This window comes from Buteo buteo, chromosome 14, assembly GCF_964188355.1.
Source record: "Buteo buteo chromosome 14, bButBut1.hap1.1, whole genome shotgun sequence".
Lineage (NCBI taxonomy): Eukaryota > Metazoa > Chordata > Aves > Accipitriformes > Accipitridae > Buteo > Buteo buteo.
Genome location: NC_134184.1, coordinates 15180662 through 15201928, shown reverse-complemented (window position 1 = coordinate 15201928; position 21267 = coordinate 15180662). Strand labels below are relative to the sequence as shown.

The following is a 21267-nucleotide window of genomic DNA, read 5'->3' as shown; positions in this document are numbered from 1 at the left end:
AGCACTGTACTTGGAGGTCAAGTGGATTGTTGGCTCTGATATGTTTTAAGTCTTTAAAATCACAGCTGAAACCAGACTTGTTAGCTTGCAGCTAGGAGCACAGAAGTACTAAAAATCCTGCTGTGCAGAAGCTGAACTGAAATCAAAGGCTATAGAAGGGCACCAATGATACTCACATGCAGTTGTCAAAAACTGCATGCCCAGAACTGTGTGTCCATCTTTAAGAATGCAGATGTTTACTTGGATAAACTGACAACTTTCTCTTCAAATAGCTGTTTAGCTGAGACTGACTGCAGAGAGCACTGCTTTTACACATTTGACAAAAATACTCTGTAGATGATAATTTTTCTTGATTATTCTTAGACTGTTACTGCCAACTTTGCTTGCCTATCAATGAAATGCATAAAATGAGTGCTTACATATTGCAAGATACTTATGCAAGTGTATGCTTAATTGGGATCTGTGTTAGCTGTAGTGACTGCTGGTTACATACAGAAATTGATAAAGTTTACTTGTTCATGTTCATAGTACGAGGACTTCACTTAAACTCAGAGCATTTATAGACCTGTAATATTAATTTTCAGTAGTTTTTCTTGGGGAAATTGGAGAACTAAATGAAAAATGAGCTTAACTTAGTAAGGCTAGGTCATAAATAGTGGGTGGTGTATTCCCATCCCTCTAATATGGAGATAAAGGTCTCCATAAAGTTGATGTATGTAGATTTAAGAGAGCAGGAATTAAAATGAAATTTACAGGATGGCTATCTTCTGGTTTTTTTCAAGGGAGGATATGTTTAAACACTGCAAGTAGAGGTGGCAGATCACAGAGAGCCTAGAAAAAGTTCCCTCAGTTAAAATGCAGGAGAACAGTATCAGGATCTGTGCTCTAGTGAGAGGAGCACGGAAAGAATTGCTTGTTCCAGATGTGCTCTCCCACCTCCTCTGTAGTGTTGGTAGAAAGATCTTGCAAGGGGCAGGCTGCCTTTGTTTTAAATATAAAATAGTGAAGTTAGCTTTTTAATTTAATTTCATTCAATTGAAGTATAATAAAATAAACTTTTTACTGATCTTACCTGCATATTGCAATCAACTAGTGATATGTAGCTACCATCTAGTGGTAGCTGCCCAGGTTGCATAAAATTGTTGTCTTGAGGCCATCTAGTGGCCAGATCTGTTTGTTTGGGGCTTTTGTTTTGTTTAGGAGCTTGGTGCATGCAAGTTACAAGCCTGTTTCCCATTTAAGTTATAAAGTACTGCTCTGTTTAGCATAACTAAATAGAATGAGGCAAGATTCAGAAACTTAGTTGGAAAAATTTGGAAAACCTACTTTATTTCTAATATGTGGTAAAATCACGTGTTTTAAGGAATTGGTGTTGCTCTTGAAATCTGTGATTATGTTGGTGAGTAAAGAATCTGCTCTCTAATGGTCAGGGCTGGTGTTTGTCAGTTTCTGATTTTGAGGTAAATGAATATTTTTGTGAGTACATTCATTTTGCTATGAATGCGAAATGCAGCACATTTTACTATCAGACCACTTAATGTATTTTTTCTATTACATATTTTTAAGTCAGCTGTGCCTTATACAGCATAGTAGAAACTTCTCAGAATGCCAGAGGAAGTTGTTAACAGGGAAGTTTCTGAGTGATTTTTTTTTTTTTTTTTTGGTATGCACAACAAAAAAGAGGAATTTCTAAGCTGTTTCTTTCTATTTTGAACACAACTGTAATAGTGATAGAGCAAGTAACTGTCATGAGCCAAAGGGTTTGGTTTTCAGCCTTAATCTGTCCATAGTGGAAGTCTTTTGAATCATGTCCGATTGGCTCATGCTGGTTCATTATGTGAAGGAGGTTGTTTTGGGCAGTAGTAAAAGGCTTACATGGTTTTCCCTTATATTTAAGGAGTGCTTTAGAAATACCAACCAGCCTTTTCACTTGTGGGCCCCAGAAGGAATTGCAGAGCTCATCTGGATTCTTTGAAACCATGGAAGGGAGTTTTGGGTTGTCCCTACAACCTAGAAAAATGAATATTAATTTGAACCTCACAGATGGGTTAATGAGGAAGAAATGGAGAAAAGTGTTTGATCATACAGCCGAAGTTTAAGTTCTCATACAGAGATCTGATTTGTTCTTTCTGAACAACATGTGGGTAATTTAAACACTGTGTACAGCTCAGACCAATAAAATGTAAATAGACATATTGTCCCAGATGCTATATTGGAATAGATAATAACCATACCAAAATTTTGTAAACTAATGTTCATACAGTTTTCAAAGCTATTAGAGCTTCAAACAGTCAATGAACTGTACACGAGCTAGGATATCTACTGAGGGGGTGTCAAGCGGGAACAGGTTGGAAGGCAGGATTGTAGCACAAGCTCAGGGTGAGCACAGCCCCCGTTGTGTGCTTCCTGAGGAGCGGTAAGGATGGTCTAGATTCCTGGTGGGAGGATTCCTTGGTGTGAAGTCAGAAACCTGACTTCTGTATGTCTGTATCATGTGTGTTATGCAGGTTTCCCCTAGCCATGCAAGAAAAGCAGAGGGGGAAGTCATTTGACTTGAATTGCAAATGTTGGAAGGAGAGAAAGGAACTGTTTTGGGAGTGCTTATTTCTCTGTGGTTATCAGGGGAGCCTGGCTGACCTTCATACACAATCACCTAACTTCTTTCTTAATGTTGGAAGAATTTTTACATAGTTTCTCCATACGCATTGGATACAATACAAATAATTGGAACAAGGAAGCTTCTAGTTGGGCATTAAGAAAAATTTACCAGCAAGGGTAATGAAGCAGTAGAAGTAAAATGCCTAGGGAAGTTTTTGAACACTCATCACAGAGTAGAAAAAAAATTGATTGTCTGAAGTTGATAGCAAATGCTTCTAATGATCATCATCAGAATTCAGGTGAGCCCTTCAGGAAGGAGCAAAAATGTGTCTCAGTTCACAAATGGAATACATTCTGTGCAGGACTGGGAAGAATAATTTCTAGTAGTGCATGAAGATCTGGAGAGTGTTATTTATTGTAGTATGCTTAGTAAACCTAGGGCAGGTATGAAACATTAAGCTTTTTGGTGTTTGCTTTATATTAAAATAATAAGTCATTGGACAAACAAATCAAGGAATAAAGGATGTAACTGAGCATGGTTGCTTTTTGTATGTATAGTTGCTATTATAATCTTATCACATACCACAGGCTTGAGCCATGTTTAAAATTTGGAACCAACATAGGTCTTCAGACCAGTTTTGCTGGCTTCTTTTCATGATACTGAAAATAAACTTGAGACAAGTGATTAATGTGTAGCTGTGAAAAGCTAAGTAAAAAAGACCAGCAAGTGGAGTGCAAGAACAATTGAGGAAAAAGCAGATTTGTTCTAGTAAGCTTGTTATTATTGATGCATCTTCTGATGTATTGCAATACATACAACTCAAAACCTTTGCACAAGATTGCTTAATAACTTAAAAAACTAAGTTTTCTTTGTTTACTGTAAATTGTGGGAGTAGAATGAAAGGATGTGTCAATGTTTCTTTACAACTTAATGAGCAGTGACAAAAAGCAAGCATGGATTAATGCCTTGCCCCTGTAGTTATTGGAGAATGAAGAATGGCAATGGATACAAGCTTGTTTGTCAAAACCAAGTTGAATTATTTTACTCCAGCTACTTTGGAATTGCCAATAGAGAAAAGACTTTTTCTAATTTTAATTTTTGATTTGAAAAATCCTATGCTGACTACTGCTTCTCAGAAGAGGGCTTTGGGTGTGGAAATAGCTGATGGGTAGCCTTATTTTGTGTGTCAGATTCTAAGACTTTTGCAATATTTTGAACATCCTGTGCTATGTATTTCAGCTGGGGTTATTTTATTGCAAACCACAAAGAGAAATGAAAGTACAACATAATTGTTGTAAGCGCTACATTGGATATCAAGAACACCTTTTAATAAAAAAAGGCCTTTAGTCCAACCCTCCTCCTCCCAAAAAGCAACTTCTTACCTGGTTTTCATTATGAGTTCTGTTGTCATGAGGAAATAACTCTAATGATTAAACTTTTTTTGATGTGAATTACGTTAATATAGACTTACTTTCTTCTGTTGTCACTTCAGGAATGTGTAAAACCCACTTGTCTGTATGGTGTTAGAGTAGCAAAGAAAGAGACTGAAATCACGACGCCAACGCAGTCAGTGTGAGTTTCATCTAAATGTCTGAACTTTATTAAAAGAGGACAATAGTTGAAAGTTAGGCTCAAGTATGAATCTAAATGCTAGCGATCTCTGTGATAGGAAACAATTCTTTCTGCAGTGGTTAGTCTTGCAGTGGGAGTCTAGAAGATGAACACAAAACGTGGCTGCGTGAAGAGGATGGGTAAACAGTAGTTAATGCTTTTTAGTTAAAACTATGATGTGGTTGTAGCAGCTTGTTAGACTTTCTATCTCATTTTTAGGAATGGCTTTCTTCTTTATGATAGCATATATTAGTGTCAGACCAGGAACATTGTGTGAGAATATCATGCGAAGCTGAAGCAGTATGAAGGACGAGGTCATCTCTTTAACTGCTGTGCAGTGTCATTTACATTTCACCAAGTGAGTGGATGCTGGCAAATAGTGGAGGATTTCATTTGTTGCAGAAAGAAGCTTGCACAATGACTTAGTTGTCTCTGTTTAGTAGAAAGAGAAGAAGTAGATACATCTAGAGAAAATAGTAGATGCTTCCTTTTACTAGTCTGTCCCTTCACCATTGTATTTTATGTCAGCTTGGTGGAGAAACTTGTGCTATGGCTTCTCTATGACAATATAGGGTTGAAAATTATGGACAGCTTTTATTGCAATAATTAGGTGAGGCAGGAATTATACAGAAAATAACGTTAGTAACTCTTAAGCAGATGCAGTGCAGGCCGCAAAGCTCTGACAACTTGCATGACTGGCAGAGGATATACATGGAAATCAGAGTGGAAAAAGATACAGATAGGTAGATGAAGCTAATCTTGATGTGGAGAAAAACAATTGGAAGATAGATAAAAATCTCATTTGATGTAGTCTGCTCAGAAGCTGGAGATGCATTTCTGAAAAGAAAGAATGGATTTTGCAACAAGAATGAGACAGTGAAGATAATTTTTGGAGTAGCAATAGGACACAAGGGAGGTGAGGGAGAACCAATGGGAAAGACTGAAAACATGTAGACATTATTGTGGCCCATCTTAATTCGTTAAAATGATGCAACACCAAGGCAGTGTTGGGAGAATTTCCCTAATAATGTTGCCTAGGTTTTATGGAGGTGGAAGTAACATGTTTCTCGTGCTGCTGAAGACAGGGAATTTTGATTAGGTCCTCGCTGCAGAATTTTTCTAGTGGATGGTTACAGATCAAAACTTAAATAGTGAGATTTTTTCTTCTGTCTATAGTCCAGTTTTATTGGGGTATGTGAACTTGTGTAGTTTACAACTTTTGTGTAGTTTATGCCTTTTCTTTCCCACTTGCATTGTCTGGTTATATAAATTGGTGGAACAGCTCACTGGTTAAAGGAGAAAAAGCTACTGTGAACAACATTGAAACATGCCGATACCTTTGCTTTCAGGAGTTCGGCAAACAACTTAATGTTAAATATCCACCTAATACTCATCCAGAAGGAGGTTAAAATTGTCACTGTGTTCAACTTTGATTATAAGAACTAATTTTTCTCCCTCCTATATTAATTATTGGGAAATCTCTAATTTTTGTAATGTGTATACAAATTAGTTCAGGTGTTATAAAAATCCTTATTTTTTTAATATATACCTATTAAAATTTTAAGTGTTCTGGGAATTCCGCTAGTCTGCATAGTCCATTAGAAACATGGCTATCTTCTGTCCGTTTTTTGCATGCCTATCTTTAGAGCCATAATGGAAGTCCCCCTTTGTAGCTTGAGTAGTACAGGCAGTACAAAGGCAGAGAGCAGTAAGCTGTTATGCTGAGACAGGAACAGAGACACGTTGAAGAACTAGCTTCTAAAATCTGTTACTCTTAGAAATAGGGTGGATTTGGAGATCTTGCTTAAAATGGGGAAATCCCGTTTTCAAAACAATGTATCCAAGCTTTCTCAAATGTAAATGTTTTTCTTGTGTTTTGGAAAGTTAGGTAAATGTTAGGGTTGTTGTTCTTATGTAACAGAAATGCTCTCTTCTGTTTTTCTTCTCTGAGTATACCAATTTGGATCAGCATTTATTCAGAGTTGTTTGTTGTGTTTTTGGTGTTGTGGCTTTTGGTTTGTTGGGGTTTTTTTTGTTTGTTTTTTTTTTTTTAACTTAAGATTAGTAATTAGCATAAAAGTAAGCTTTCTCATTGCACCATCTGTTACCTATGGCTCTGTCCGAGGCAAGATGTTTTCTCACTTGTACAAAATGACTGTGTTGATGTAAAGTCTACCAAAACTTCTGTTGGAAGTTCAGTTTCTTTACAGTTCATGGAATCCCACTGCAGTTTTACAGACTAATTTTGCATTTGTGGGCAAATAATTGCATCTTCATGTGGATTGTTGGAGGAGTTGTAACAAGGTTTTAAATTACAAAAAAAATGTGATTGTTTACAGATAATCCTCCCAAAATGATTTTTATTTAAGAAAACTGTTGACCAATTTTCTGTTCCTAGTGTTTTGCTATGTGTTCAAACTTTTACTGAAAAGGCAGACTTTTTTTTCTGTGGTGATTTACTGTCTGAATTTTATGTGGGTTTTGTTTTCTCCTCAAAGTTTGAGGATTTAAAACTTTAAGGATTTGTGTGCAGGGGTTTTGTTCCCCTTTGCCCTGCTTCCGTTCCTGCTTGCCTCTTTAGTGGGTTTTGTGTGTTTTTGCGGGCTTCCCAAATGTTTTCAATTTTCCACCATCTTGTCCTCTCCAGAAGTCCTGAATTGTCTTCTACTGCCAGCTCCCCCAGCTTTTCTGTGTGATGGTTTTCTCGTTAGTTGCCCTCCCTTACTCCCAAAGCTGGGACATCGCCTAATTGGGAATTCCCACACTTTGACCTAATGCGTGCAAACTGAAGTCAATACAGATGATGTTGATTGTCAAGTACGTATGCAGATATGAAACTTTAAATTGTAAAACTACTGGAGTTGTGTAAAAGTGTTAATTGAAGTGACAGTGGTAGTTATGCTCAATGGCCTTTTTGTTTCATGATTTCTTAAGCTTCTGTGTAAAACTTCCAAGGCTTCTTATATCTTATGCTTGAATATAGACTAAAAGAGAAGACAGTAACCAACGAAACATCAGCTTCTCAACTTCTCTTCGTTTCTATACTATGTTTACAGAGCAAGAGTGGATACTTTTATTCTGTTCGATCCAAACTGGATAAAGCTGAATATGCAGCCTTGATACATGCACGTATGTGTGCATATAACTATTTTTTTGGTAATAAAAGTGTAGCAAGGTTGTTTTTTTTTCTTTGTTTTGATCAAGTCTTACATGTTATAGTCCTTTGTTTGCATTTACCCTTCATGTCTAGTGTCACCTGATTAGATTTCTGTAGCAATGTAATACTTTATGTTGGAATTTTCTCTTGTTTAAAGTAGTAGGTTCCAGCCTGTTTACCATTTGCTTTGTTATTAAGTGACTATACTGTGGGGAATGTCTGGGTTCAAAGTCAATCTCTGAAAGCCTGAATTACCGGAAGGGAATTACTGACTGTGTAAGCATGTCCTTATTAGTTTAAAAGTTAAATTAATGTTAAGTCTGTTTGCTTAGCTATACAGATTAACAGAAGCTACTGTTTCTTTTATTTTGTAGTGGCATTTATTTTCAACTGGATTGGATTTTGTTTATCCTTCTGTATAACAAATACTATAGCTGGAAGGTATGGTGCAATCTGTGGATTTGGTCTGTCCCTGATCAAATGGATTCTCATTGTACGGGTATGTTTCTTGATTCACACTGTATGGACTCTGTTTGTAGAACCAAACCATAACAATTTATTCAAGGATATATAGTAATGGAATTAAAAATCAGTATATTAAATTCTAGTGCTTAAGAGAGTGTCTAGAATTTTCTCTAACTTCCACTTTAGTAGAGAATTTACTTGCTATATATTCATATGTGCTTGCTAATGATGAAGCCTAATCATTTTTTATCTGACATAGCATTTTACATTCATCTTTCCACTGAAATAAATGCAGAATGACTCATTCTTTGCTCAAATATTTAAAAGCATACAGAAGAAGTGGAGCAAGTACCTAAAATGTCACTGGTATTATAGTGTCCTATATGGAAGATTTATAAATGGCTCAGCCTATTGGGGGGGTGGGGGGATGGGAATCAGAAAACCATGTATTGGATTCTTTTATTCCTTGTAAGATAGATACTGAATCAAGTCAAAATCAAATATGGAGTTAGTAATATTTTTACCATCTTACATGCTCAATTTCTTGGTATTTTCACTGCAAGGCTAGATACTTTTCAGAAAGCTATGTTAGCCAAATGGAAGTTACTTAGCTGACTAAGTGGATGCTAGATGAAACGTAATGTTTCTTTCTGAACTTGAATTCTACATGTCTGTGAGACACAACATTTAAAATCTCATCCTGTCTAATGAAGAAAGAGATCTTAGATAACTTAGTCATCTTTTATGCCCTGCCAACTCTGAACTATTTTTATTTTTTTTCTGTGTGTGTTCTAGTAACTTGATTTGGTTTTAGTACGATAGTAAAAGGATTGTAGAGAGAAGAGATTGCGTGGTTCTTCCTGGACATGTCCTGCATCCTTCTCAGAGCTGAGGGTGATTTTGTTTTGGTTTTTTGCTTCCCCAGAGCAAGGGAATGCTACTGGACCAGGTGTGATTCTGGTATATTTAGTTGGAATTCAGGGTTTGCAATGGAATTTATCTTAAGGGAGCAAGAAGACATGAATTTTTCAACTATGCATTCATTGGGGATATTATCAGCTTCCCTTGAGGCATGCTAAACAGAGAGCAGAACTTGCTCATTGTATCAGTTTTATTATTCCTGTCTGCTTTAAACTATGCTCATACCAAGCACAAAATTAATATATGCTAAATTTCCGTGACGAATTACTGTGTTCTAGACTATCTTTAAATTCTTGTATATAATCTGTTGCTAATTCTAAAATATTAGAGCTGACCAATTCCAAGACCTCAGGGGTCTTTCTTTTCATAGTGAAGATTATCATCTTCCTGTGTTGTCTCCCTTTCTAGAGATAACAGCAGAAAGCTCATAAGGTCTATGTCGACAATTCTGTTTTAATGGCTACACACAAGCATGTGTGTGTGTGCACAAAATTGTTCTGTGCCTTTGTTTCAAGCTCCTCCGAAGGCTTGTGCTGCTCCTTCTCACTCAGAGTCAGTAGTATAAAACTTAATAGTGTCTAAACAATCCGAGTTCACATATTCTCTCTATCAGTTTTTACAGGGGGGTGGGAAGGGGTGGGGGGAACAAAAGCACAGTTTTGCTGCTGGGGAAATTCTGCAGTCATGGCTGCTTCTGCCTAAAGAAAGTATGAGAGTAATGCACATAGGCCAGTATCTGATTGCTGGTTTTAGTAAATCTTCTTTCCAATTAAATGAAATTGTAACTTTAAAAAAAGAGTATTGGTATATATGTTTAGAGAACTGAAAATGCTGACTATCAAATGAGATGGGATTAACAATGTTGTCAGCTTCCTGGGAATTGAGTATTCATTTGATATTTTAATGAAGTGTCAAAATATGAAATGCTTGCTCTGCCGAATCATAGAAATTAGTGTTTATATAAGGATAATGTAAGTACCAATTCTTTAGTTCAACTTAGCAATTCTGTTCCTTGATTATTTTTTTTTTTTTGCATTGCCCACAATAATAAATACAGTACAAGATTAAACCTTTAAAGAATTCACATGATCTGGCTTTATTCTGGAGAAAACGTGTGGCTCTCAGTGCACAGTTACTTGAAGAAAAAAACAACAATCTAGAGTTCTTTAAATGTCTTGGATTCTTATTTCTGGTTGCATATGTGGCCCAGTATATTTTTTTTTTCTTTTTTTTTCTTTTTTTTTCTTTTTTTTTCTTTTTTTTTCTTTTTTTTCTTTTTTTTTCTTTTTTTTTCTTTTTTTTTCTTTTTTTTTCTTTTTTTTTCTTTTTTCTTTTTTTCTTTTTTTCTTTTTTTCTTTTTTTCTTTTTTCTTTTTTTCTTTTTTTTCTTTTTTTTCTTTTTTTTCTTTTTTTCTTTTTTTCTTTTTTTCTTTTTTTCTTTTTTTCTTTTTTTCTTTTTTTCTTTTTTTCTTTTTTTCTTTTTTTCTTTTTTTCTTTTTTTCTTTTTTTCTTTTTTTCTTTTTTTCTTTTTTTCTTTTTTTCTTTTTTTCTTTTTTTCTTTTTTTCTTTTTTTCTTTTTTTCTTTTTTCTTTTTTCTTTTTCTTTTTTCTTTTTCTTTTTTCTTTTTCTTTTTTCTTTTTCTTTTTTCTTTTTCTTTTTTCTTTTTCTTTTTTCTTTTTCTTTTTTCTTTTTCTTTTTTCTTTTTCTTTTTTCTTTTTCTTTTTTCTTTTTCTTTTTTCTTTTTCTTTTTTCTTTTTCTTTTTTCTTTTTCTTTTTTCTTTTTCTTTTTTCTTTTTCTTTTTTCTTTTTCTTTTTTCTTTTTCTTTTTTCTTTTTCTTTTTTCTTTTTCTTTTTTCTTTTTCTTTTTTCTTTTTCTTTTTTCTTTTTCTTTTTTCTTTTTCTTTTTTCTTTTTCTTTTTTCTTTTTCTTTTTTCTTTTTCTTTTTTCTTTTTCTTTTTTCTTTTTCTTTTTTCTTTTTCTTTTTTCTTTTTCTTTTTTCTTTTTCTTTTTTCTTTTTCTTTTTTCTTTTTCTTTTTTCTTTTTCTTTTTTCTTTTTCTTTTTTCTTTTTCTTTTTTCTTTTTCTTTTTTCTTTTTCTTTTTTCTTTTTCTTTTTTCTTTTTTCTTTTTTCTTTTTTCTTTTTTTCTTTTTTCTTTTCCCTCTTTTCCCTCTTTTCCCTCTTTTCCCTCTTTTCCCTCTTTTCCCTCTCTTCCCTCTTTTCCCTCTCTTCCCTCTCTTCCCTCTCTTCCCTCTCTTCCCTCTCTTCCCTCTCTTCCCTCTCTTCCCTCTCTTCCCTCTCTTCCCTCTCTTCCCTCTCTTCCCTCTCTTCCCTCTCTTCCCTCTCTTCCCTCTCTTCCCTCTCTTCCCTCTCTTCCCTCTCTTCCCTCTCTTCCCTCTCTTCCCTCTCTTCCCTCTCTTCCCTCTCTTCCCTCTCTTCCCTCTCTTCCCTCTCTTCCCTCTCTTCCCTCTCTTCCCTCTCTTCCCTCTCTTCCCTCTCTTCCCTCTCTTCCCTCTCTTCCCTCTCTTCCCTCTCTTCCCTCTCTTCCCTCTCTTCCCTCTTTCTTTTTTTCCCTAGTAAACTGAATTATGTGTTTTCTTGGTTGATATTACTGAAATGTCCTGGAAATGGCAAAGGGGAAGCACTGTGGCAGGATGCAGTAAACATACTGAACAACAGTAGGGTGGGAAGTGTGTGAAAAGTGTGCAGAGCTACTGAATAGATCATTTTATTCCTTCTGGCAACTTTTCACACATCTCCCCATTCCTACTTCTAATGTGACTTTTGGAGGCATCTGATTAGCCTTTTTATCAGTGAAGCATGCAGTCTGGAGTCTGGTAAAGGCACAGATACCTGTCTCCAATACCATCACACCCTGCCCTCCAGCTGCCTCCCACATCACAGGGAGGACAAAACTGTCTACCATGGTCACTAACAGGAACAGTTGAAATGCCACTTCAAGGTTCATTTAGTTGCGTTCAGCTCACTGCTGGGAATTGAATGCTGGTTTGAAAATGAAAAGACTTTAATGAGTTGGGGGTCTTTATGGGGCTGGTATTCTTGGCAGCGATTAACAGTAGGGGGTATACAGAAGGTCAAAAGCTCTTCTTTTGAGGGGTCAGCAGAACATCCCTGTCTGATAAGCTTAAACTAATGTGGCTTTTCGTGTTAATATCTAAAGCAGCAGGCTGCTGTAATGTGTTTGGGATGGCAGGCATTGGGGTGAAAAAAGGAAAATCAACAAATGGTGATTCATTATAATAGAAAATGTCGGATGACTCGGGCATGTAATACAAGGTTTTTTAATTTCTTTTTTTATATATACACACACATATTTTTTAGAGGTTTTAAAGTAACTTTATCACAGACCAACTGACACTGGAAGTGTTATTTGTATATTACGCTGCTGCACAAATACTGGTTTTGCATTTTAGTTGAATATATTACTTTTATTCAAACTTGCTTTCTCCTCTGTGCTTTCTGTATTTGCATAGTGCATTAAATGTGTTTTAGTCATCTGTCTCACTGCAGCTAAGCCTCGTGTATGAATTTCAGTTTTCAGATTATTTTACTGGATATTTCAATGGACAGTACTGGCTTTGGTGGATATTTCTTGTACTTGGTAAGTGGCAATTGAAAACATTTCTGTTTTGATGTGGAAGTTCTTAAGGATGAGTCATGTCATTGTAAGTAAGAGTTCTGTAACATGTTTAGCTATGTGTTTAGCTGCTGATAGTCTTGTGTGCTGTTTTTATTTCTATAGTATTCATGAGGTCATTGGTTACCATAGTGGTGTTACTGTGTGAACTGCAGACTGTTCAAATAACCTTTAGCTCAAAAAATTTTCATCTACATATGTAATTATGTACATACCTGAGACTTGCAGTTTGTGCTTCTTAAGCTGCTTTTACTGATCTAAAGGTGCAGACTGTGTAATGAAACTTCAGCTTTGTGTAGAGAACATATTGAAAAGTGAGTGATATCTAGTACTTACATGTATAAACCTGTATGTCAAGTATTAAATTTTAAGATATGTGACTGATCCTAGGATGGTGGAGTCTGCTGTCTTGTACATAGGTCATGAAATGTCCTTTCCTAGTTCTTTGAAATGCATACTGCATCAGTAGTTTCTCAGTTGGACAAGAGAATGGCTTCATGCTTTCTGATCACAGTGCTCCCACGATGTCAGTTTTCTCTTAGAGGTCTGTCTGCCCATGTTCAAAGTCTTACGTGCATCAAATTCTGCTCTTCTGCCTGTTTTTAATTAGGATATACCAAACCCCAACCACTATACCTTTTTTCCTACTGTGGATTTTGTAATTTGAATATGGAATCTGGAATGATTTTCTTTTACAGAAGTGAATGCTACTATCCATTTTCTTTTCTAGCTCTGGAAGCGTAGTAAATTGTTGGCTGGTTCAGTAGGTGGCACTCTTCCCTTTGAGTCAATTGACTCAAATGTCTAACAGCAAATGTTAGAATGAAATGATGAGTAATTTAAAAAACAAAACCAAAAAAACACTGAGATCCTGACTGTTTGTGACTATTTATCTCACAAAAAATGCCAGAAATCTTAAAAGATGTTACCTAAAACTTTCTCTATCTGCCTTTTAGTAAATTTTCAGGGCATTCATCAGATTTGTTAATACTTGGCTCGCTCTACCATTCACTTGGTTGCTTGAGATACACAGAAACTGCAGATGTTTAACGCATCACTGCACCAGTCCCTTGAATGCTTTAATACTCTGTTTGAGGTGATTTCGCATTTAAGTAGCAAGTGAAATGACTCTTTACAGGTACAAACATCTCCAGATAAACCTTTAAGTAAAACAAACCCTTGTGGTGCCTGAAATTGGGGTTTGACATTGTTTTCACTTGGATGAAAATAGTGTGTTCTTCCCCTAACATTTTCCCCCACCGTGTCTATCAAAAAAGCTGTGTGTTTGTAGTTCTTCTTTTTCCTAGTCTTTTACAGCCCTTGTTCAGAAGTTAGCTCACTTTAGATTTAGGAAATCCTTATCTTCAGCCTTAACTGTTTGAAGTTTTTTTGGCATGCGTTTGTTTTGTTTTTGTTTTTTTGTTTTTTTTTTTTACTTAGAAAGTTTGTAATATGCCTTGGAATAAAAGGCACTGTGAGGCATGCGGTATGCATCCAGCAGTCAACATTCCCTTGTCTTACGAATGTTTTGCATGTCATACACCAACAGTGTTTTTAAACTGATAAAGTGGATATACTGAGATTGCTAGAACACCATAGAAGGATTTAACCCAACCAAGCTACTTAGTAGGACATGGAGGAGTATTATTAAGTCATGGGAGCTCTGCCAACAAGATCTGTATTTCATTTTTTCAGATAACTTTCCCATTAGAGCATGTGAAGTAGCATGTCCTGCATCTTTTCAGATGTGAATGAACTGAGTTGGATTCTTTCTTTTGTGTAGTCCTTTGACATACTTGAGCCCGCTTATTGCCATCTTCTCTTCTTTCTGGTGTTCACCTATCTGTTTCTGCTCCCTTCCCTTCTTTCAACATCTGGAAAAATCTGCTCATGCTTCATGGAAAAGCAAAGTGGTCTGCTTCCAAGGAGCTGTCATGTATAGTGAACAAATTGAAGAGACACACAATTCTAATTTTTAAATTTAAATGTTAGCCAATGTTTCTTTTTGAGGAACACAATGGAAAGTGTTTTTTTGTGGGGTTTTTTTTTCTTCCCTAAACAGAAAATATAAAATACGGGTTGAACTTGGACTGGTTTTCCAACATATGTTATGCAGAAAGTATGCTTTCAGGTACCTTAAGAGCTGCCTGCCCACCTTTTGCTGTTTCAGCTGCTTTTCAGTTGAACGTGGGACTATCTCTGGTAATGTCTGGTTAGCAGCTTTTGTAGTAGACTTTTGATCCAGATCTTAGTGCTTTCTTCTCCATGCAGAATTCACCTTAATCACAGAAATGTGTCTGGCTTAGGTCAAAGTTCCAATGGCTAGCAGAGCATTCTCTTGTTTGGGTTTTTTTGTGTGTGTCCAGATGAGGTTTTGGCTTTAAAAAAAGCAACAAGAAAGTAAATAAAATAAAAATTTACAAGTAAAAAGTATTTGGAGAAGAAACAAGCATAGGAACAAAAAATTTAGTCTCAAGCTGGAGAGCAGGAAGAAAAAGTGCATCACATAGCAAAATACCAATGTAACCATCGAGATTGTTTGTTTATTAGGATGTAAGATGATGAAAAGAATGAAATCCTTTGTTAAACTTGTTAAGCTTCAGTCTAGTTTCTTCATTTGAACCTTTGGAATCTTAAGGTATACATGTATGTATATACATAAGCATTTATCTTCAAGGTACCTGTGTGTTCATTTAAATGAGGAGAATTGCTCTCTAGGCTCACGTTTCTCTCCACCGGATATGGAATTCAGATTTTGACCCCCTCAACTCTTTGGGCAGATTGGTTTATCTGTGTTGGTTTCTCCCTGATCCAACTGATGAATGGATTAATCTGTTGAAGATTACTTAGTGGAGGAAAATGGATCAAAGAGCTACGTCCACTATGTAACGATGTGGGTTTTTGGGTTGGTTTGTTCAGATGTCCAGTGAATCTCTGAATTGATAAAATGATGTTGACATCATGTTAGTGATTTCCATTGTTGCAACTGCAACTTCTGTGTGACTATTCTGTATCTCCTGTTCCTCTTATCAGAGCTGAAATATTCTTTCAAATGCAGTTAAATTTAAAAGTTTTTAAAAATAATTTGGAACGTGGATGTCATGGTTTAACCCCAGCCGGCAACTAAGCACCACGCAGCCGCTCACTCACCTCCTTCGCAGTGGGAAGGGGGAGAGAATCAGAAGGGTAAAAGTGAGAAAACTCGTGGGCCGAGATAAAGACATTTTAGCAGATAAAGCAAAAGCCACACATGCAAGCAAAGCAAACCAGGGAATTCATTCACCACTTCCCATGGGCAGGCAGGTGTTCAGCCATCTCCAGGAAAGCAGGGCTCCATCACGCATAATGGTGACTTGGGAAGACAAATGCCATCACTCTGAAAGTTCCCCCTTCCTTCTTCTCCCCCCCCCCCCCCCTTTTTTTTTTTTTTTATTGCTGAGCATGACGTCATACAGTCTGGAATATCCCTTTGGTCAGTTGGGATCAGCTGTCCCGGCTGTGTCCCCTCCCAACCTCTTGTGCCCCCCAGCCTCCTTGCTGGTGGGGTGAGAAGCAGAAAAGACCTTGACTCTGTGTAAGCCCAGCTCAGCAGTAACAAAAACATCCCTGTGTTATCAACACTGTTTTCAGCACAAATACCAAACATAGGCCCATGCTAGCTACTATGAAGAAAATTAACTCTATCCCAGCCAAAACCAGCACAGTGGAGTTGGGGGGGGGGGGGGAAGTAATCATAACACACGTTGAGTAATTTTCTTTGAATCAACTATTGTTCTTCCTCCTCTTGGACAGGTGCATTTTCCTGGATGGTTAAGTCTTAAGGCATAATCTACTGTAATTTATTATTGTCTTGTTGCTAGAGCAATCTGTACTGTCTTTTTTGTTGGTTTTGGTTTTTTCCTTCCCTCTTTTGACTTGCAATACATTTATTTTATACATTTCTAATGGTACATTTTGTGGTTTGGTTAGTCTTCGAACACACTAGTAACTTATTTTAAGAATTCTACTTGAAAAGAATGTGCAGTGTGTATTCTTTTTTTTTAAAATTCATACATGCAGTCTTTTTAGCAGATGATACTTGAACCCAGAATGAGTGTAAAATTTCTGAAAAGCCTTCCATAAGGCTATGTTGTAATATCACAAGATAAAAACAGAAGACTGATGCATAAAGACCTCACTTTACTTAGTATAATCTAGATTTTTTTAAAATTATTTTAATAAGAATAATGTGGGATAGCGTGTACTTAGGTTGTTACACTTCATTTTGTGCATTTTCTACTTTTAGGACTCCTCCTGTTCTTTCGAGGCTTTGTTAATTATCTTAAAGTCAGAAATATGTCTGAAAGCATGGCAGCTGCTCACAGAACAAGATTTTTTTTCTTGTACTGAAGGTAAGTAATTTTGGTGATAAGATTATCTCTCCCAGGAAAACTGAGAAGAATGAAATACTTATTCAAAATAAATAATCAAACTTCTGTCACAAAACGGAAGTCGCATGGGTTTTGAACATCTGTCATGAACGTTGTATATATTCTACATGGACTTGGAAATACCCGAAGTCCCTATAAGTCATGAAATTTGAAAGTAAATAATGTATCCTTGTTGTCTCCAGTCCTCCCTGGAACTAATGTTCAGAAACAAAAAGGAAGAGGAACCTGTTGTTTTTCCTAAGCAAGAAACAATATCTGCTGCCTGTCAGGATACTGTCCTTTGTGTTGGAAAACTGGCTTTAGTAGTCAACCTGTTTTCAGCAAGTTAGGAAACAGTAATCTGCCTGCATATTAAATCTGATTGACATGGATCTGAACACGCAAACAATAGATGAGTATTGTCTCTCTTTACATGACTGGATTAAGACAGTCATGTAGAAATATGATTATTGTGTATGCAACAATGTGCTTTATATATCCTTCAGGTAGCTGACTAATCAGTCTGGCACATATGACTTTTTTTTTTTTTAAATACTTTTTATCCGTTAGGTGGATCTATTGGACTTCATTGTGTAACTTAAACCAGGGGTCTGAGTTTGTGTTCAACTTCTTACTTAAACTGCATGATGAGATAAATTTAAGCCTAGAAATAAGTACTGTAGCATTTTCATTAGTCTGCAGTTTACTTAAAGTGCTTAAATACTGTATTTTGACTTAATTGAGAAGCTATATTTGCTGTAATAAAGCAGCTTTTCATAACTTTTCTCCAAGATTGGTCACAGGATCAATATGAAGTAACCAGCAAGACATTGAAGCCTGAAAAAAACTGAGACGGTATTTGCCTAGAAAAAAACGGTTACTTTTATATGACAGTGATATATATTTAGAAACAGCTAGTGATAAATATCTATGCTGTACTATATAGTTCTTGATCATGGAAGAAATCTATTAACATATCTGTAACATAATATTTCTTTTTAATGTGCCATTTTGTCAAAATTATGAGGTAGGTTAAAGTTAAATAACTAAGGCATATATTGCCTTTTAGTAACCAACCTTAATTGGCGTCTACATGGCAGCATTTCCTTTTTACAATAGTTACATGCCACTCCTTCTCTTAGTAATGTGGTAACCTCTTCAGAATGCCGAAATTTGTAGAGATGAGACTGAAAATATGTTAGCTTTCAGTACAATAAAGTTTAAAAAAACCTATTTCAAAAATACTTGGTAGGACTAATGGGTATTTGAAAACTAGCTTGAAGAGAATAATGAGAGTGTAGGATAATGTGGTCTAGGATTCTTTGCTCTCCTGCAGTTAAAATTCTGCTTTGGGACAAAACACTGTTTAATTCAGCATTAATTGAAGTTAAAGATTTGTCCTGAGTTCAGTGGCTTTGATTTTTTCCTTTACCTGTAAGCATCACTGACATGTATGGGCTGATAAGGTCTGTGGAGTGTTTAGAGAGTGGGACATGTAAATACTATTTTTTTTGAAGCTTCTTAAGTAGTGAAACAAGAAGTTCAAATTAATTGCTGTTACACTTAAATGTCCTTGTTCTTGCATAGACAGGTAACTTCTTCCACAGTGACTATTAGTTTTAATAAATAACAAATATTATCTTTACAGTTACAGAATACTATCAGGTGTTCTTTTTAAATGATAACAAAATCACAGTAAGTTTTTTTTGCTTTTTTCCTCCCATCCTGACATGCGGGGAGGGAAAGGCTGCTGCTTTGCTGCTTCTAGGTTTAACATCAGTTAGCAATGCTAATTCTAGTGAATCACTGCGGTGAACTGAAGTATAACTCTTTCTTTCTCTAGACTGCATGGAACAGACATTCCTTTCCTATACCAGTGTGCAACTTCCAGCTGATCTGTAACCCTCCGAGTTAATAGGATAGAAGACTACTAAAACAAGAAGACAAATTAGTGAAGATACGGCTTCAAAAACAAATGACAGGATGGTTTATGCTCTAATACCAGTGCTGGTCATCCTAGTAAATATTTATAATTGCTGCCTTTTGTTTTAGCACATTTGTATATGTGCTTATTAAAAAGATAGTATTGAAGTACGAATAAACCATCTGTTAGTATAGATTAGGTACAGTCAGACTGGGTTAATCTGTGTTTGTTGTATTTGAAAGACTTAAGTGGTAACTTGTTTCACAGCACGTATGTACCACTGACTTGTTGATCTGAACTTTGAGTACAATGAAATGCATTAAATGATTCAGATTAACCAGTTCAGACAGGTTTTTTTATATCATTTAGATTCATTTAATGATTGTGTAGAACATTAAGTTTACTAAACCCCGAAGTTCCTTATTGTCACGAACTTGTATTCACCAATATTTTATCAAATTCAAACCAATATACTGGTTTGCTTAAAACTGATACTCCACTTTGAGTCCCCCTGTAAATAACTCTGCATAAATGACTGTTTGAATTGCTTCTTACGATATATGTCAAAATATATTTTGTAACAGCATATTCTCTAAATTTTGTTTAATCTTAGAGCTACATACATATTTTTTGTTAATTGGCTATTAAGGGTATAGTTACTATTAGGTGTAATTTTGGAGGTAAAGGCAGTGAATTGTTTGTCTCATCCTAACTTTCCTCACATGAATTATTATTAACTGGTTTGGGCTTGAGCCTGAAAGTCGTTATTCATATGCATGATCCCTTTAAAAGATAGAGTTTGTTCATGTTAGCAGGGATGGACAGCCTTACATCTTTAGTCCTTGGTTATGCAGTTGGAACCTCGTAGGTGCACCTCTGTTCCTGAAACGAGAGTATTGAAAATGTATTCCCTGGGTTATAACACTGTCTCTGTTTAAGAAGTCTTGAGTTCAGTATAAATAAACCATCCACCCTGAGGGCTTCTCAAAAAAAATTCATATAGCTGTCTTACAACGCTTGTTTAGAATAAGTACTTTGCCATTTCCTAAGAATAAACTAATGTAATTGTAAGGTAATTTTGGAAATAATCTATGAATGAAAAAAAAAAAATCTTTTCAAGCTCTGAAAGTAGAAAATGTGTGTTGCACCTCTCCCTCTATTCGTTTAAGGTATACCATTACTTTCTTAAAAATACCATCTCTTTAAAGGGTACTGTCTACTGTTCATGCATGTGTGGTTTCCTTTAAAGTTTGAAATTTATGCTTCTCCTTAAGTAGGAGAATACATCTCTCAGTCCTTTATAGAACTGGAATCTCAGTTGCAAAAATACATTGGTTGTTGGTTGCACCTTTGAGGAAAAAAAAATACAAATACTTTCCTCCAGTTTTTCTTTTTATATTAGAATTCTGCCTTTTTATTACTAACATTAAAACCAGTGAGGTTTATGTTGTTTTAAGCTAGTGCTGTATTCAGTTTTGTATCTATAATGAATGTTTAAAATATACATATGTAAACTGGTCACATTATTCATTTTCTTAATCTTTCAGAGATACTGAAAGTGACTAAAAATTTAGGGGCACCTCCACTTCCCAGCTTTTTATGGAAAGAATAAAATTATTATGTTCAATATCCGATTGGGATTTCCTTCTAAACTTACCTGTTCGTTTCTGTGTTCTTTTGCATTCATTGTCCATATGAAAAAGAAGCGGATAATAAAACATTGCTTTGTTTTGCTAGTTAAGACTTATGCTTTTTGGTTTTTTTGTATTTCACGTTGAAAAATGCATGCTGCAATATTTGTGTCAACGTGGAATTATAGACAAATTACTTGGCAAAATAGGTACTAACCAATCCTTTCTATTCTTCATTTCATCTCGTGTTTTATGGCAACGATATGTAAGGACATGTCTTCTAATGAGTCGATACAACTCTGCAAAGCATGCAATATTGATTCATTTTCTATGTTTACCAATATCAACTAGTACTATTTTCCAACTATATCAATTTTCTCAAATTAAGTAGCAGTCTTCCGACTGAATTATTTCTTTTTGCTCCACTGCATTTTACAGAAAGCTTCATACAGATACTTGGTTTTGTTGTGGTTTGTTTTTGTTTTGGTTTTTTTTCCTGGAGTAGCTTGCAAAAGTCCTCATTTGGACAGAAAGAATATGTAGGGTTAAAAATGTACACATGTTATCTAATCCTCCATAGTTGATGCAGCAGTTTGGTAGCCTGAAATCTCATCAGCAGGAGGAAGGGAATTGGGACACTGTTTTCAAAGACTCTGCAATCTATTCCAGATGTGTCAAATGCTGCATATTTTCCTTGCTATTTCCTGTGAGCTTGGTTAGGAGCAGCTGGCTCTGTGGTTTAGAGACACCTGGCCAGCTTTGCTTTGTGTCTTAGCTGGGGAGGGGCAAGGGGGGGCTCCACTGCTGCAGTGAAGTTGACTGTAAACAGATTTTGTATGAATGCAAATAAGGCTTTGAAGTTTGGGGTAAAAACAGCTGGGGGAGGGGAGGTGGGG

General features: G+C 35.8%; 1 protein-coding gene across 1 annotated transcript in view; it reads left to right on the top strand.

Annotated features, from left to right (window-relative positions):
* The window catches only part of NDFIP2 (Nedd4 family interacting protein 2), a 50506-nt gene extending 30023 nt beyond the window's left edge, over positions 1–20483 (top strand). The window contains exons 5-8 of the mRNA XM_075045981.1: positions 7742–7866; positions 12305–12371; positions 16693–16798; positions 18660–20483. Of these exons, the coding sequence (XP_074902082.1) occupies positions 7742–7866; positions 12305–12371; positions 16693–16796 (296 nt within the window). The 3' untranslated portion in view covers positions 16797–16798; positions 18660–20483. The remainder of the gene's footprint in view (positions 1–7741; positions 7867–12304; positions 12372–16692; positions 16799–18659) is intronic.
* Positions 20484–21267: the final 784 nt, after the last annotated feature.